This window comes from Callithrix jacchus, chromosome 12, assembly GCF_049354715.1.
Source record: "Callithrix jacchus isolate 240 chromosome 12, calJac240_pri, whole genome shotgun sequence".
In the NCBI taxonomy this organism is placed as follows: domain Eukaryota; kingdom Metazoa; phylum Chordata; class Mammalia; order Primates; family Cebidae; genus Callithrix; species Callithrix jacchus.
Window position 1 is genome coordinate 119,297,630 of NC_133513.1, and position 16,823 is coordinate 119,314,452.

Here is a 16,823-nt window from a genome sequence, read left to right on the forward strand (position 1 = left end):
TTTGGTTGACTCCTGGGGGCTCCACCCCAGAGAGATGTGAGTCAGCAATCACGTGGTGCAGTCAGCCCAAGATGGAGGGTTTGTGCTGTGTGCCCAAGCCAGGGGTTCCCTGTCTGCTGGTGAGCAATGGCAGGTGGGGGTGTGTGGGACCCGTGGGAAACGGACTGGCTGCCTCTCCTTGGGTCAGCTCTAGCTTGTTGGAGGCGTAGATAAGGCACTCATAGGGTCTTTGCTCCTTTGTTAGTTTGAGGGTGACAAGGGCAGTTCCACTGCTGAGGTTGTGGCAGAGTGGCTTTCAGTTGCCCCTGGAGGCTCTGTTCAGGGAGCTGCTGAGTGGGTACTGGCTCCATAGCTCTGGTAGGGGGTGGTTGGAGGCCCAGGCCTGGAGGGAACTGTTTAGTGACGAGATATGGGAACAGGCACCCATGTGACAGTCTGGCCACTTTTCTGTAGGGATGCTGTGGTATACTTGGGACCTGCTCTAGTCCCTAGTCACCTCAGATTTTCTAGAACCTGGACGTGTCACCAGTGAAGGCTGCAAAACAGCAAAGATGTGGCCTGTCCCCACCTCTGGGAGCTTCGTCCCAGGGAAGTATGAACTGCTTTTGGCCCAAAGACACCTGTAGGAAGTGGCTGGAGACCCTGGTTGGGAGGTCCCGGCCAGTGAGGAGGAATGGGATTGGGACCCACTTATAAAAGCAGTCTGGCCACATTTCAGTAGAGCGGTTGTGCTGAGCTGGGGTCTGCTTCAGCCCCAGGTTTCCTCAGATACTATGAAGCCCACAGGCTGGAACGGCTAAGGCACCCAAACAGCAAAGATGGTGGCCCACCCCTCCCTCCGGGAGTGCCATCCCAGGGGAAATTCAGATCTCTGTCAGTTGGACAGCTCGGGGAGGGGTGGCCGGCGGCCCCCGTTGAAAGGTCCTGCTCAGTGAGGAGGAACGGGATAGGTGTCTGCCTAAAGCAGCAGTCTGGCCACATTTCGGTAGAGCAGCTGTGCTGTGCTGGGGGATCCCTTCTGTCCTGTGTTGCCTCAGACTCTCCAAAGCCTAAAGGCTGGAATGGCTAAGGTGCCCAAACAACAAAGATGGTGGCCTGCCCCTCCCACTGGGAGCTCTTTCTTAGGGACATGCAATGCTGCTACCAGTAGCCAGCTGGAATTCCAAGCCAGTGGTCTTCTGGTGAGAGGCAGTGGAAATGCGGCCTGCAGGCTGTTGCTGCTCAGCCCCCGGGACGCATCCCCTTTCCTAGGGGTAGGGACAGGACTCTAACCCCCCAGTTTGCCAGAGCTATGGCTACTTTGCTGGAAAGCCTGAGGAGCTAAGGCTCCGGGGTCTCCACGCATGCCTGAGTGGCTGTTCTGCCAAGACTCCAAGCAGCTCTGTCTGTCAGAATGAAGACTGAAGGCCCTGGTGGAGAGGGAGATCTCTTGACCTGAGGTTTGCACAGATCTGTGGGAGAAGCCTGGTTTCTGGGTCGCACATTCGGTCACTGCTTCCATGGACGGGAAGGTCCCTAGTTCCGTGTTGCTCCCAGGTGGGCCATTGTCCTGTCTTGTTTTCTTCATTCTCTGTGGGTCAGTTTGTTTCCTTGATTGCCCCCAATGTGAGTCGCTGGCTGTTTCAGCTGAAGGTGTTGTATTCACTCGCCCCGTCCGTTCTCCTTGAGAGCCAGACAGACTAGCTGCTTCTTGTCAGCCATCTTGTCCACTCACTCTGTGTGTATTTCTGCAGAAGTCTCCAGGGGTGGGATGGCTGGAAAGAAGGGTATATGTATTTTTAATTTTAATAGATGCTGCCACATTGCCCTCTAAAAAGGCCATAATTCATATTTCCCTACAGCCAGCACATGAGAATATCCTCTCCCTCTCTTGTGAATTTCAATCGTTATGAAATCTTTTTGAGTTTCTGACTGGAGATAAAGCTAGACCCCATCGTTATCAATTTCTGCAAGCACTAGGGGATATGGACATCTTTCTGATATTACCTTGGCAATGTGTTTCTGCCCTTTTCGTGCGGCTCATCTTTTGCTAGGTTTGTTGCTAACCTTGGGCCTTTATTCTTAATTAGTTTGTGGGGGCTGTTTATACAGCATAGATGTCCACTTTTGTTGCCCGTGTTACAGATATTTGGATCAGATGTAGCATTCACCTCTTGGCTTTGTTTCTTAGCCAGTCCTGAAGGATTATAGAAGCAAACTGAGTTCCAGCAGCTCGAGTACAACCTTATTAATTTGATATGTTAAGCAACCCTTCGGAAGGGTCCATGGCTGGTATGATGTTGATGGGTATGGTACAGTATGCTTGTTGAAGACTGCGGTAGCTCATGGATTAGCTGAATTTTATATCTCTGTAGCTTTTCAGGGGTTCTTGAAGCAGCAGAGAGGTATACTCATATGTGTGCCTTACGTGCAAAAAAAAATAGCCGATCGCTGAGCAACTGTAAGCCGTTCAACTGGTCTCTCTTCCTTATTGAAACTTCCTGAAATTCGGTATTATTCTTTTTTCAGAAATCATGCCATCCTCAAAGCCTCATCCACCTGTCGTGGGCAAAGTGACTCATCACAGCATCGAATTATACTGGGATCTGGAAAAGAAAGCCAAACGCCGAGGACCCCAGGAGCAGTGGTGTAGGTTCTCGATTGAAGAAGAAGACCCCAGAATGCACACTTACGGCATCATTTATACGTAGGTGCAGTGCTGAATTGCTACCACTTTACTTTGACTTCCTGATTGGCTAGAACGATTTCTGTTGTCTCTAAAAAGCCCCTGCTTGTTTGAAATTAAAGAATGAGTCAGCATCATTTGTATTCATGCTGTTTTATGAATTTCAATTTTGGGGAAATAGGCATCAGTGATAACTTTGAAATTAAACCTCTGGAACTTCGAGAGCTTCTTTGACTTTGGAAATACTTTACTGATATGTATTTAAAATCCAAAACGTAGAGACAGACATGAACGATAGCTTGATGCAATCAGGTGAGGTTCCCATAAGGCTGTGTGTTCACAGACGTGGGATGGCCCCACATGGTCTACCCTTCTCTGATCTCATGTCATACCATTGTCCCCTTGTCAACTCTCTCATACCGCGCTGGTTCCCGTCGCAGAATCTTGCTTGTTGCTGTTGCCCTGAGTGCATTACCTTCTGTTTTTATACAGCTGGTCCCTTTGCACCATGCTAACCTCAGATCAAACATGCCCCCGCCCCCAGAAGGCCATCTGAAGTAACCGTTCCTCCACGCAGGCCTCCCGTTGCTCAGAATCTCTTTTTGTATCCCACATAGCGCTAAGCTCTGTGGGGCTTGTTTTACTTGCCTGCTTACTTGTTTACCTGTTTACTTATTTTCCTTGTTCCTTTCCTGCCTCCCCACCCAGTATTAAACTCGGTGAGAGACAAATAAGACTCCTCCCTGCTTAACGCTCTGGCTGGCTCCTTGACAGTGCTGTCTGCTATACAGCAGGCCCTCCCAATGCTTCTTGCATGAACAAATACCACCAGGAGTAATCAGGAAGTCATTTCCGGCCAGGCATGGTGGCTCACGCCTGTCGTCTCAGCATATTAGGAGGCTGAAGTGGGTGGAACCCTTGAACCTAGATGTTCAAGAACAGCCTAGACAACACAGTGAAATCCCATCCCTACAAAAAACACAAAAGTTAGCCAGGTGTGGTGGCACATGCCTGTAGTCCCAACTACTTGGGAGGCTGAGGTAGGAGGATCCCTTGAGCCTGGGAGGTCGAGGCTGCAGTGGGCCACGATTGCACCACTGACCTCCAGCCTGGGTGACGGAGTGAGACCTTGTCTCAAAAAGAAAAGTTATCTTTTTCTTCACCTTCATATCAGCTCTGACTTATTTCTTCCCCTTGATAGATTTACCACTTGCAAAATGCAAAATGACTATTTTGTGATTCAGGAATGTGAAAAACGAGATACAAATATAGTTTATAATTAAACTTTTTTTTTTTTTTGAGACAGAGTTTCGCTCCTGTTACCCAGGCAGGAGTGCAATGGCACAATCTCTGCTCACCGCAACCTCTGCCTCCTGGGTTCAGGCAATTCTCCTGCCGCAGCCTCCTGAGTAGCTGTGATTACAGGCACGCGCCACCATGCCCAGCTAATTTTTTGTATTTTTAGTAGAGACGGGGTTTCACCATGTTGACCAGGATGGTCTTGATCTGTTGACCTCATGATCCACCCGCCTCGGCCTCCCAAAGCGCTGGGATTACAGGCGTAAGCCACTGCGCCCGGCCTTAATTAAACTTTTAATTGTGAAATAATTATAGATTCATATCCAGTTGTAAGAAATAATACAGAGTGATTGGATGTACCTTTTCCCATTTCCCTCCTATGGTAACATCTTTGAGAATTGCAGTGCAGTATCATGGTCAGGATGCACTACAGTTCCCTCACTCTTCTGGCCTTTTCCAAGTTTGCATTGTGACAAAAGTGCTGATATGAGGGTGTGTGTGTGTGTGTGTGTGTGTATATGTGTGTATGTGTGTGTGTGTATGTGTATGTGTGTGTGTATGTGTGTGTATGTGTGTGTGTGTATGTGTGTATGTGTGTGTATGTGTGTATCTGTGTATGTGTGTGTATGTGTGTGTGTATGTGTGTATATGTGTGTGTATGTGTGTGTATGTGTGTGTGTGTGTATGTGTGTAAAATACATAAAAATATGTATGTATATAATCTGTATATGAAGGCTTCAACTTCAACTGTTACTTGAGTGATAATATATCTGATATTTGAGAAATTTCTCTGTACCTTAAAAAAAATCTGAAATGTAGTTACAATGTAAAAATAATTCTTGTTCTAACTACTCAAGCGTTATTTTAATCATGTCGTTTTACCTGTTGAAGGTAGTTCCTATCCAAAAGCATGAATTATGATAAGTATTTCTCTGGAGAAAGAAAAAGACACGTTTCTTTCCCACACCACCTTACACCACAGGCTGTGGTTGGGCAGGTGAGTGGGGCCATCCTGGATTGTTCTTTCTTCCTTGGCTCTTCCTTTCCTGGGTTTCAGGTAGGCAGCCTCAGCTAGAGAAACCATAGCTGCGTGTGCTGACTTCCAGCCTGAGTGAGGTGTGTATCTGTGTTGTCAGCATTCTCCCCAGAGACCTGTTTGCTGTCAGGCTGAAAAACGTATTCACACTTTGAAGACAGCCTGGTGTTGTGGGGCTGGCACTGACATCTGTGGTCCCCACTCTGAGGGCAGGGGGGAAACGCCTGCATTTCTTGCAGAATTATACGGTACAAACCTTGACGCTAGGTGGCAGAATTAGGCTGTATTAATCTTGACCTCTTTTGCTTCCTTATATCTTTCTCTACATAATGTTAAACTAGCAAATACTTTTTTTTGTAAAAAGTGATTATCTAGAGTACCTGATTTTTGGATTGTGGACTTAAGAACTCCTTCCTGATTTGTCAGTTTCTGTTCCCATCGGTCATCAGTCTATCTGGAATCCGTGACATTATCTTTGGCTGGGGCATTCCTCCTTGGCTTCTCGTAGTGTCAGTTACTGTGTTCTCCATTTGTAGAGTCACTTCTGTCCCCTCATTGGCGGTGCTCCCTGTAGGATTTAAGCTCCATTTCTGTCTAGCTCATTCATGGACGCCCAGCTCCTACACCTGCTCAGTGTATTTTCTGATGGAAGGAGTTGACCTTATTTCTCCTTTATTTATTTTTTAAACCTTCTATCTCATCATTCTATCTTGCTGACTTTCCATTTTAATCTTTCTTCTGTCAAATTGTCTTTGGTGGGTCTCCACTTCTTGAAAGATAAAGGCCAAATTCTTTAGACTAACACTTAATGCCTTTCACAGTTTGCCCACACCTACCTTTCTTGTTGCCTCTTATTTCTGAGCAAAAACCCTCCAGTCAGATTTCCTACAGTCCTTTCAATATGCCTTGCACGTGTGTTCAGTTGTTTTCCCTGTTTGGACAGATTTTACCCTTTCACTCTATTCTTTCCTCTGCCCAGGTCAGATTTTACCTCCGCTGAGAAACTCTCCTTACTTACTGCCCTCTTGTCTGTCCCCTAAATCCCTGTGATCGTTTCTGCTCACACATTCCACTGACCCCATTAGCATGTATTACCGACTGTCTGCCACATATCAGACACTTCTCCGGATGCTGGGGATATGGCACTGGGGATAAACAGATAAAAATTCCTCCCTCATGATGTGGAAGGCATACAAGAAGTAAGATGCAGAAGTAAAAATGGGTAGTCAGCAGGGAATACGTACTAAGGGGCAGCAGCATCGGAAAAATTGGGGGCCTGGGGTAGAGGTGGGAAAGTCTTCACCCAGAAGGTAACTTCTGATTAGGTCTGAAGCAGGGATACCTGGAGCCTTGCAAGTGTCTGGGGGAAGAACTTTCCAGACATAGCAAAGGGCCAGTGAGAAAGCCTGCCAGGGCAAGAGTACCTGGCGCGTCCCAGGAGCATTGAGGAGCAGAGGAAACAAGGAGGAGAGTAATGGGGGCGAGGGCAGCTGGCTCATAAGCGGTCACTGCCTGGTTCTTGGGAGTTCTTGGGAGAACTCTGGCTTCTACTCTGAGAGAGGTGGGGAAAGCCACAGGAGCTTGTGAAGCTGAAGAGGGGCGTGATCTGGCTTATGTTTTACGAGAATCCCTCTGCCCGCTGAGTTGAGAACAGGCCATAGGGAGGCCAGGCAGCAAGCAGCAGGGAGGGCTGTTGGGGAAGCTTTTGAAATGGTTTAGGTGGGAGGCAACGCAACAGTGTGGAAAGTGGGAGGACGCAGGATGTGCTTTAAAGATGGATTTAAAAACCTTGCTGATGGACTGGATATGGGATGTGAGAGAGACAGAGGATGGTCAAGGGACACGTAACGGCCAGCACAGGCCAAGTTATACTGCCTGAAGCATCAGTGTCACAGTGTCGGTGGCTGATGGCAGCAGTGCGTTTCTCTCACCCGCCTTGCCCACCGTGGGTCTGCCGGGGCTCTGTCCTGCATTGTCCCCCTACCACAGCCCAGGCCAACGCGGCGACTCTGCCTGAACATTGTCAGTCACTGTGGCAGGGGAGAGAGCATGGCTTGCTGTTCCTCGAAGCTTCCACCCAGAATGACATACTTCACTTCTGCAGATACTTCATTGCTCAAAGCAAGACATGCAGCCATGTCCAAATTCAACAGGGCGGGGAGGTAGGATCTTTGTGGGAGGGCACCTCACGTCTCTGAACAACAATCCAGACTTCCACAGGAGGCACCCAGGGTTTTGGCCTGAGCAGCTGTAATAACCGAGATGGGGAAGACTGTGGGTGGCGTAGATGCTTGGTTTGGGAACTACTCGGCATCCAAGCCAAGATGTCAAGGAGGCTGCTGGGGAAGAAAGGGCCAGGGAAAGGGTCTGGGTTGGAGCGACAGACTCCAGAGTCATCAGCGTGAGGCTGGACTGGAATTCTGGGGGAGGGCGCGTGGAGAAGAAAGGGAAGCCTGGCAACTTGAGTCTTTGGGCTTTTCAATATTTAGCTTCTTATGTTTCATATTTGCTCAGCTCTTGTGTCAATCATTTGCTTATTGACTGATAACAAAAACAAGGCTTTACATGTTTGTATATTTTCCTCTACTGTGGAAATAGTTCCAAGATTCTTTTCTTTTTTAAGCTATCACGTCTAGGGAAAGTTGTGCTTCTCCATGGGTTCAGTGTCCCCCTGCGCCTGCATAGTAATCACTGCGGAGTTCCCTGGTGGACATTTGTGACCTGGGTTCCTGCTGTGTCTTTTGTACTCTTTGGAGCCATCTCTAGTGACACGGGAGTCTTCGGCCTTCCGTAAGTGTGCTTGGTAACATCTGGTTTCTAACACAGTTTGCTCATTACCCTTTCCAGGGGTTATGGAGGTACTGTTTGCTTCAGGGTGACCTTATGATATTCAGCAATATTGGATTTTATTGGGAGCACTTCTGGTTTTATTTTGGTTTAATGCTATGCTGAGTCCTTGACACCTTGCACCGAATTCCAGTGAGGCTTGGATATTATGTTCTCATTGAACTTCTACAGATCTTTTCAGATGCCACGCATTGTTGAGGGCTCCGTTTCTATGACTAAAAGATCTAAGTCTTCATGGGCCTATTTTCATTTAACATCAAAATTTACCTACTCACAAGACTACTTTGTGCCACGCTGATACATTTTGGTTTAAAAAAAAGTTATTACTTTTTAGCCCAGGCAGTATTTCTGAATATTTATCTTAGTTTTACAGCTTTTATTTTATGGTAAATGTATTTGTATCAATTTTTAACTCCTATCTACTTCTTGGTTTCTGGATTCGGTGGCTCAAGCCTGTAATCCCAGCACTTTGGGAGGCTGAGGTGGGTGGATCACGAGGTCAAGAGATCGAGACCATCCTGGTCAACATGGTGAAACCCTGTCTCTACCAAAAATATAAAAAATTAGCTGGGCACGGTGGTGCGTGCCTGTAATTCCAGCTACTCAGGAGGCTGAGGTAGGAGAATTGCCTGAACCCGGGAGGCGGAGGATGCGGTGAGCTGAGATCACACCATTGCACTCCAGCATGGGTAACAGGAGCGAAACTCCGTCTCAAAAAAAAAAAAAAAAGAAGAGTTGTCGTAATGAAGAAGTTGGTTTCTTCATCGTCTTCCTTCCAGTTTCTTTTTTGTTGATACATACTGTCTCAGTCATCCGCTGCATCGCAAACCACCGCGGACGGAGTGGCATACAGCAGAGACGGTCATGTGTTTGCTCATGATCTGTAATGTGGCTAGGATGTTGACGGCTTGTTTCTGCCCCATGTGGTCTTAGCTGTTGCGGCTCTCTTGGGGCTGGAAGATCCAAATGGCTTCACCCAGGTGTGATGCATCAGCTGGGATGGCCAGGACAACAGGAGACTGGCTGGGCTTCTTCATCTCCCATGCAGTCTTACCGGGTGGCCTCTTTCTCCAACAGGGAGGTCGAACTTCTTTACATGGTGGCCAGCTTCCAAGGGAGGAGAAGCGGCAACTTCCGGGCATCTGAAGGCCCAGGCCCAGAGCTGCTCAGCCTCACTTCCACCACATTCCATTCTGTTCAAAGGGAGAGGAGCATGTTCCTGCAGGGATGGTAGGGACTGTGGAGGACAGCTTGGCTTCCAGCACATTTGGCTTCTTGAAGGTGAAGAAAAACGTGTTTCCGGCGCAGATGATGTCAGTTAGGAGGCTGCATCCACCAGCATAGAGCAGGAGGCAGAGGTATGTACGTGGTCAGAGGGGCCTGGATGTGCTTAGTCGTTTTCTTGGCTCTGATCGCGCTACACCTAAGAAGTCATTTGGATTTGGTGCCTCAAGTGACTTTGTGATGCAAAAAAGGATCAATAACTGTTCAGTACTTGATTTTGATTTTACCTTACAGTGTCACATTTTGACAAGGAAAGAAGCATCAAGTAAAGAAGATCTTTGAAAATGTTTTCTAGTTTTCAAAAACAAGGTTCTGTTAAATGTTAGAGTTAGAATTATGTTAGTTGTCTCCAGATTTCACAGAGGAACCTCCTTCCTGGACATGCCAGACTCTTCTGCACCCTGACTCTCACGGCAATGAGAGCACCTAGACCGTGACTCTCCCAGGTGTTGTGTGTTGTTCCAGCCCTGCTGGGGAGCCCCTTTCTCAGACTGCCTGGGAGATGTCTGCCTGTCTGTCATGGAGTCCTTTATGCCATGTCTCACTTGACATCAGAGATACCTCTAGCAGAGGACACTCTCCTGCCGCCTCACTTCCTCCGCCCTGTACCCTTTCCTCAGACACCTGTTCCTGCCTGCGCCTATTCCTCAGCACGGGGGAATTACTTGTTTGGTGCATGAGTTTGGCAGAAGGAACTTAGAAGCCCTTCTCCGTTCTCTTTTGGAGATATTCCTACCTCTAGAACAAGTGTTGGGTCTGTTCTTTAGCCACACACTTAATGCTGTGCCTTGTCCTTCAGGGGAAAGAATCTGGTGGGGGCTGGGAGTGAGTGGGCAAGGCTGTTTGATGATTAGATGAGGTGTTAGCTTACCCACCCAGCCCAGATCTGAAGTCAGGTTTTTTCAGGTGTTATTGGTGATGCTAACTCCAGTACTGGCACTTCCCCTTTGCTCAGCCTCCCTTCCTGACTGTCCTTGATGCCCCTCTTCTTGTCACCCCATTAGTACAAAGTTGCGGTCAACTCAGTGTTGACAGGTTCATTTTGGCCCTGAGCTGGCTCAGGGCTCCATCCCAGCCTGTCCCAGCAACTTGCAAATAATGGGCATGAGATACACTTATTGAGTTGCCTGGGATAGAATCGATGCATATGTATTTAGTTGCATGTAATCATCCTCGAGAAATTAGCTGTGAATCCCATAGAATGGTTCTGGTATTTTTGGAGGGTCTGTTGAGAATAAAAGCAAAACTAGAGACAGGGAAAAAATAGGAGGAAACAGTGGTGACCGTGGCATCTAAGGAGCTATGGAGAATGGTCCAAGGGAGGAGAACAAGGACCAGATTGAGTGTTGAAGCTGGAAAGAAGAAAGAGCTGGAAATGACACACACACTCACACACACACACACACACACACTCATACACATACACACTCACACACACTCATACACACACTCACTCATACACATACACACACTCTCTCTCTCTCTGTCTCTCTCTCTCTCAAAAACCAAGACTTTGAGTAGAAGAAAACAATTTAGAGCTAGGGTTTGCAAAGGATACATGGAGTTTAGTCAGATAAGAATAAAAATGTTGGCAGCAAAGAGAAATGGGTGATATAGAGGCTCTGGGTAATACTGGGAAGTATGTATGGCTCTGTCGACTTTTGGAGACCTGATGTTATAGAATGCATGCCAAGTCAAAGCCAGGCTCCTGGGACCGGCTGACAAGCACAGGGTGAGATCTTACCTTAGCACTTCTGCTGGGTTCCAGCCTCTTAGCAGGCAGGCAGACTGCCTAACTGCATGTCTTGGTGCTCATTTTGCAGGCTGCAAATGATTAGACTCAGTACTACTTCCCTCTGGAGGTGTGTGGATTTCCATTGTGAGTCTCTATCCCAGAAGTGCTCAGCATCCATTTCCCACAAATATTACTAAGATGAACTTGACCATGGGGCATGATATTGGCACTGTCTTCCATGTGCTGCCTGAGCTCCCGGCTCTACCAGGAGCTGTTCATGTGCTACAAGCAGTCTTGCATGTGACTTCTTCAGGTCCTTGCCCTGCAGTGGTATTTTGCCTGCAGTAGTTCTGCAGCCGTGTGTGAACCTCACTGCCCCCACCACTCGACGGTCCCCACTTGAAAATAACGTGTGTGTGATTTGACTGCTGTCATGTCTTTCAAATATAAAACTTTGTCGCTTGAGGACAAATGTCACGGTTAACATGATTGTTTCTCAAAAGTACAAAACTGCGTGCTAGCTATGTGTCAGGCCCTGGGCTAGGCCCTATAGAACGGAGGGCACCTGCTGGGTAGGGATAGAGGCACCATGTGGGACATAGGACTTCAGCAAAGCAGGATCCATCAGCTCTGTCCTGGAAATAGAAGGAAAATCACTTCCACCTACTCTTCTTGTGTCTTATCAGAGAGTGTGGGTTAGGTTACCTGGTGTCCTCAGCATGTTTGTTTCCTCCTGTCTAGGGGATATGCTACGAAGCATGTTGTTGAAGGTCTGGAACCAAGGACGCTGTATAGATTTCGCCTGAAGGTCACCAGCCCTTCTGGGGAGTGTGAGTACAGCCCACTCATCTCAGTGTCTACAACCAGTGAGTATTCAGACCCTCTGCACTCACCTGTCTGAAGATCAGTGGAGATGACAAGCAATTTAGAGATAAAAATACTCTGCCTCTTGTTCAGCCTTACCAGAAGCAGAAATGATTCCAATTTTAAACACCGCAACACATTTGCTAGTCTGGCCTTGCCAGAATCTGTAATGTCAGGGAAGCCTTCTTCTGCTTTCTCAAACTGGGAGAGCTGCTTTTTGTGCCAGAACCATCCTACTAGTAGCCATTCAGCACAAAAGGGTGGAGTCATCTTTTTAGGTGAGGGGTGACAGGGAAAGCCTAACTGTCTCCACAGAGCCAAGCAGGCTGCCTGCCTGGGCGTCCTCGGAGGAGCAGCTCTGTTCAGCATCTTGTCCATCTTGACTAGCCCAGGGTGTGAGACTTAACTTGCCATATGAACCTGATTGCTGGGGTCACGGTGAGTGAGGGAGAAGCAAGGACGCTGCTGTATTCATGAAGAACCCTGTGAGGGGAGAGCGCCACGTGGAGCCTCCGAACCCTTCAGCCGGCTGAGTTTTAAGATTGTTTCTGGGATGGATATTTTAAAGATGCTCTGACCAGGGCCATCTCTGAGAAAGAATGTTGTAAAAATTAGAATGGTCACAGGTGTTCTCTCTGGCCTACCCACTGGAAAACACAGTGAGTCATTTTTCGGTTGCACAAAAGAAACTTTCTTTTTGTGAGTAAAGTTATTTTTCCATTTTATTCCATGTAGCATTTGGCTTGGAGGTATGTGCTTTCTGTGGCTTTCTATATCCTTTAGGCATTTCTTCATGACAAGTTTTGTGTAGACTAAAGTTAACTCAGCTTTCGAGTACCTTCAGTTGCAGACATGGCATTAGGGGACAAGATCCAAGTTTAGCAAACTGGGAGTTTAGCTGTGAAAAACACACTTTCAGAGGACACTTTTGATGTGAAATGGTCAACTTTGGGGATTCAGGGTAAGAAGAAAGAGGGCTTGTTCCTTCATCTGGCAGTGTTGAGAGCATTTGCTGTTACATGTAAGGTATTCACCCTTGGGGTTCTTAAGAGAAAACAAAGAAGGCAAGGCCGAGGGTATGCAGGAGAAGGGGCAGGAGAAGAGGTTGCAGAGGGAGCCAAGCCTGTGAACAGAGACTCGCCAGGCATCCCTGGCCAGGATGCCGTCCCAGGCTACCTTTCTGTTCCCTCCCATCCTCTTGCTGTCCCCACCCACCCACAGGCCTCCTGACACTCCATATACTCCCACCTCTGCCCCTCCTCCCTGGAGCACCCACTCCATTGCTGTGCTCATTGACTGAGCCTGCTCCATGGGCAAGCATGGTGGGGGTGATACCTCGTGTGGCTTTCCCCTCCTCTGTCACATGCTTTCCCTCCTCCCCAGGTACAGAGAAGTATTCCCCCACCTCTATGAACACTTCTTGCATCTTCTTCTACATATTTGTCTACCTTTTGGCCTCCCACCTACACTGTGAGCTCTGAAAGGGTGGGTGATGCATCAGCCATCTTTAGCTTGTGTGAGATCCTTAATAAGTCAGTGTGTGCGCCTATGGCCTGAGGCAGGAGGGTCGCTTGAGCCCAGGAGTTCAAGGCTACAGTGAGCTATGGTGGAACCACTGCACTCTCCAGCCTAGGCAACAGAGCAGGACTCTTTCTCTAAAAAAAGAAGATCCTGGCTGGCTGGATGGATGGATAGATGATGAGTTAAGGAATTCATCAGTGGCAGAATAGAGTATGAAAAGAAACCCTGGTTTTCTCAGGTTGCATTTATGTCAGTTGGGAGATGGATTAGTTTTCTGCTGGCCAGTGAGAGTCTACCTGAACCTTCCAGGTGAAGGTGAATGTGGTTGTTCCGCAGCCTTCCATGGTTGGCTTCAGGTGGCCTCTAGCATCCTCTTAATAGCACATCAAAGCCAGGGCACGGGCTTCTGGACCTCCTGGCCTGAGTTTACATGGGGTTGATGTACCATTTGGAGTTCTTTTAGGAAGGGCTATGTATTAGTGTGTTCTCATGCTGCTAATAAAGACATACCCAAGACTGGGTAATTTATAAAGGAAAGAAATTTAATGGACTCACAGTTCTACATGGCTGGGGAGGCCTCACAACTGTGGTGGAAGGCAAAGGAGGAGGAAAGGCAGGTCTTACATGGCGGCAGGCAAGAGAGAGCACGTGCAGTGGAAATTCCCTTCATAATACCATCAGATCTTATGAGACTTATTCACTATCAGGAGAACAGCATGGGAAAGACCCACCCCTATGATCCAATTACCTCCCACCAGGTCCCTTCCATGACATGACACATGGGAATGATGGGAGCTACAATTCAAGATGAGATTTGGGTGGGGACACAGCCAAACTAGATCAGGCTGTGCCTGTGGGCCGGGTGTGCCTTCTCCTCACTGAGCTGGCTCCAGAGGCAGCCATGGAGAGCTGGTGCAGGGTGTTTGTCTTTATGGCCCCATGGCTTCCATGAGTGATTAGATGAGACCTGCAGGGATGAGTGTGAGGTGGTGACCAGGGGTGTGTGTGTGGGGGAGGGGGGGGGAAGTGATCCTGGCCATTTCATTGCCAGATAATAGCATCACTGCCTGCAGCCAGGAAGCCTTCTCAGCCTCAAGGGGGCTGTACTAGGTGGTGAGGATCAGGTTTCCTCCTCCTCCTGGCTGGGGCAGGCTGCTGCCTCTGTGGGCTGGCTGCCGTTCCCTTAAGCTATTGTTATATATTTATAATATCCAAAGCAGATTCTCCTAAGGAGGCAGATCATACTAAACAAAGAATTAAAATTGTGCACATGATACAGAGCAAGAGCAAATGCTTCGTGTGGTGATAATTTGCATTCAGTTTCAGAGTGTTTTAATGAATCACAGAGGCATGCACTTTGTTTGAATAAAAAATGCACAGCCTTTTTTTTTTCCCCAGGTAAAGTACACGGGATTCTTGCTTAAATGAGGCATACAGTTTTAATCAGTTGGGCCCTTATAAAGAAAGAAAAACAGCTGCTACTTGTTAATTGGCAAATATCTTCTCCAATGAGCTCCTGATTTATTCACTGCTTTTAATAAAGACTTAAAATTCCACCAAGAAAGGGGTTATCACCACATTATACTATCTGCTGGTACATCTGCAGCTAAATGACCCTCTTAGAGAACATGAGTGACGGCTTCCTCAAGCCCACTCTGCCCTGCTCTGCCCTTCTCCTCACCGGTGTCCCTGTTCACCTGGCCCTGACTGGTGAGTTCTATCTGGCTTACATGGGCATGGGCTGACATCCTCACCATGGGCAGAATCAGTTTGATGTTTCTAATTGTGACACTCAGGGTAAACACTAGAAAAACAAACCCACAAAGCAACAGCCAGCCTTTTAAAAATATTCAATTACACTTACTGATAGCATTCCCTTGGGCCAGGCCCACAAAGTCGTGAAGGATTCAGGGGTGGGAGGAATGGAACATTCTGTTCACCCTGGAATTTCCTCTCTGTTCTGCAGGACTCCTGCTGATAGTGGGAGTAGAAGGAATTGCTGTGCACTGCAAACAAGGGTCTTTTCATTTCTTTTCTGTTTCTTTATCAAATTCATGTAAACGGAGATGTTTCAGTGTCTCTGTTGCTTCACACAGGTTCCAGTGTAATCCTCAGTCCCTCCTTTCCCTCCTGGTAGTAGCGGATGGTTAACTCTGAGAAAGAGCTCTCACACCCCAGAAATGAACCACGGTTACTGCTCAGCAAGCAAGGACTGATGAACAATTAAGTCATTCCCCTCTCTTCTGTGAGGTGTCCCTTTGTTCTTAAACTGTGAAGTGCTCATTACCTCTTGTGGAAGCTGGAATTGACATGACATTGATTATATCCCAATGCCAAAAGCCCTGGTCTTTGCTATAAATGGTCCTCAAGCTTATAAGCATGCAGTGAACTTGTTTCATTTTCCAACCATTGCATGCTGCAGATCTTCCTGGCTAGGATGCGCTAAATCTTCCAGAAAGTGCTAACTGCTTGAGATGTTGGGTTCTAAGTACACACCCCCAACCACCTCTCTACCCTGATCCCCCACCCGCACTGGGAGAGCCTGGCCGCTCAGGTAAGATTGAGGCTGTGGAGTAGAGGGGGTCAGGGAAGAGAGGTGGTTGGGGGTGTGTCCTTAGAACTAGCATCTCAAGCAGTTAGCACTTTCTGGAATATTTTTAGGTATCCCCTTTCTTTTAACACTTTGGGGGAGAGGATCACATTTACATGAGATATTCATCTGTATTCAAAATTTAATAAGCATGGAGACATACAGTGAATTGGTTGATACTGCAGCATTTACTAAATACTAAAGGGAAGGAGTGAGCCTCATGAAAGACTTGGCCTTGGCTCTAATCCTGCCCTCTCCTAACTGGGCAACCTTGGACAACTCAGCCCTTCTAACTCTTGGTTTTGTGGTTTGGAGGAGAATTTTAAAAGCATGGTGTAAAATCCTACATACAGCCTAACTCACAGGATTTGATTGAGAATACCACACGTTGTGTGACTTAGCAGAGATAGAATGAGCTTTATGTGTTGTTCTAGGTGCTTCTATCCCAATGACTCGTTTTTATAGTTTTAGTGGCAGTTGAAGTTTGAGATGAGGAGAAGATGGGACCTGTTTGGTGGGATAACAGAGACCTTTATATGCATACCACTTTTCTTCTCCTGGTTACTAACATGTAGGGAAACAATCTGTGGGTTTAGTTCGTCCACCTACATGTAGATGAGACACATGATAATTTTAAGTCCTTCATTATCTAGTTCAGTGTTCCCATTTTGGTACTACTGGCATTTGGGGACTGGATGGCTCTGTGTTGTGTGGGGGGCTGTCCTGTGTACTGTGGATGTGGGGACTAGATGGCTCTGTGTTGTGTGGGGGGCTGTCCTGTGTACTGTGGATGTGGGGACTAGATGGCCCTCTGTTGTGGGGGGCTGTCCTGTGTACTGTGGATGTGGGGACTAGATGGCCCTCTGTTGTGGGGGGCTGTCCTGTGTACTGTGGATGTGGGGACTAGATGGCCCTCTGTTGTGGGGGGCTGTCCTGTGTACTGTGGATGTGGGGACTAGATGGCCCTCTGTTGTGGGGGCCT

The 16,823-nt window shown here is 47.7% G+C and overlaps 1 protein-coding gene across 17 annotated transcripts in view; it reads left to right on the top strand.

Moving 5' to 3' along the window:
* The window catches only part of FANK1 (fibronectin type III and ankyrin repeat domains 1), a 129,352-nt gene that overhangs the window by 96,404 nt on the left and 16,125 nt on the right, over nucleotides 1-16,823 (top strand). For 16 of the 17 annotated variants that reach the window (XM_035269437.3, XM_078346736.1, XM_078346734.1 and 13 more), the window contains 2 exons: nucleotides 2,509-2,686; nucleotides 11,608-11,732. In XM_035269437.3, the coding sequence (XP_035125328.3) occupies nucleotides 2,514-2,686; nucleotides 11,608-11,732 (298 nt within the window). In that variant the 5' untranslated portion in view covers nucleotides 2,509-2,513. Of the gene's footprint in view, nucleotides 1-2,508; nucleotides 2,687-11,607; nucleotides 11,733-12,311; nucleotides 12,390-16,823 lie in introns of all 17 variants that reach the window. The other variant, XM_035269445.3, reaches the window with a different exon arrangement.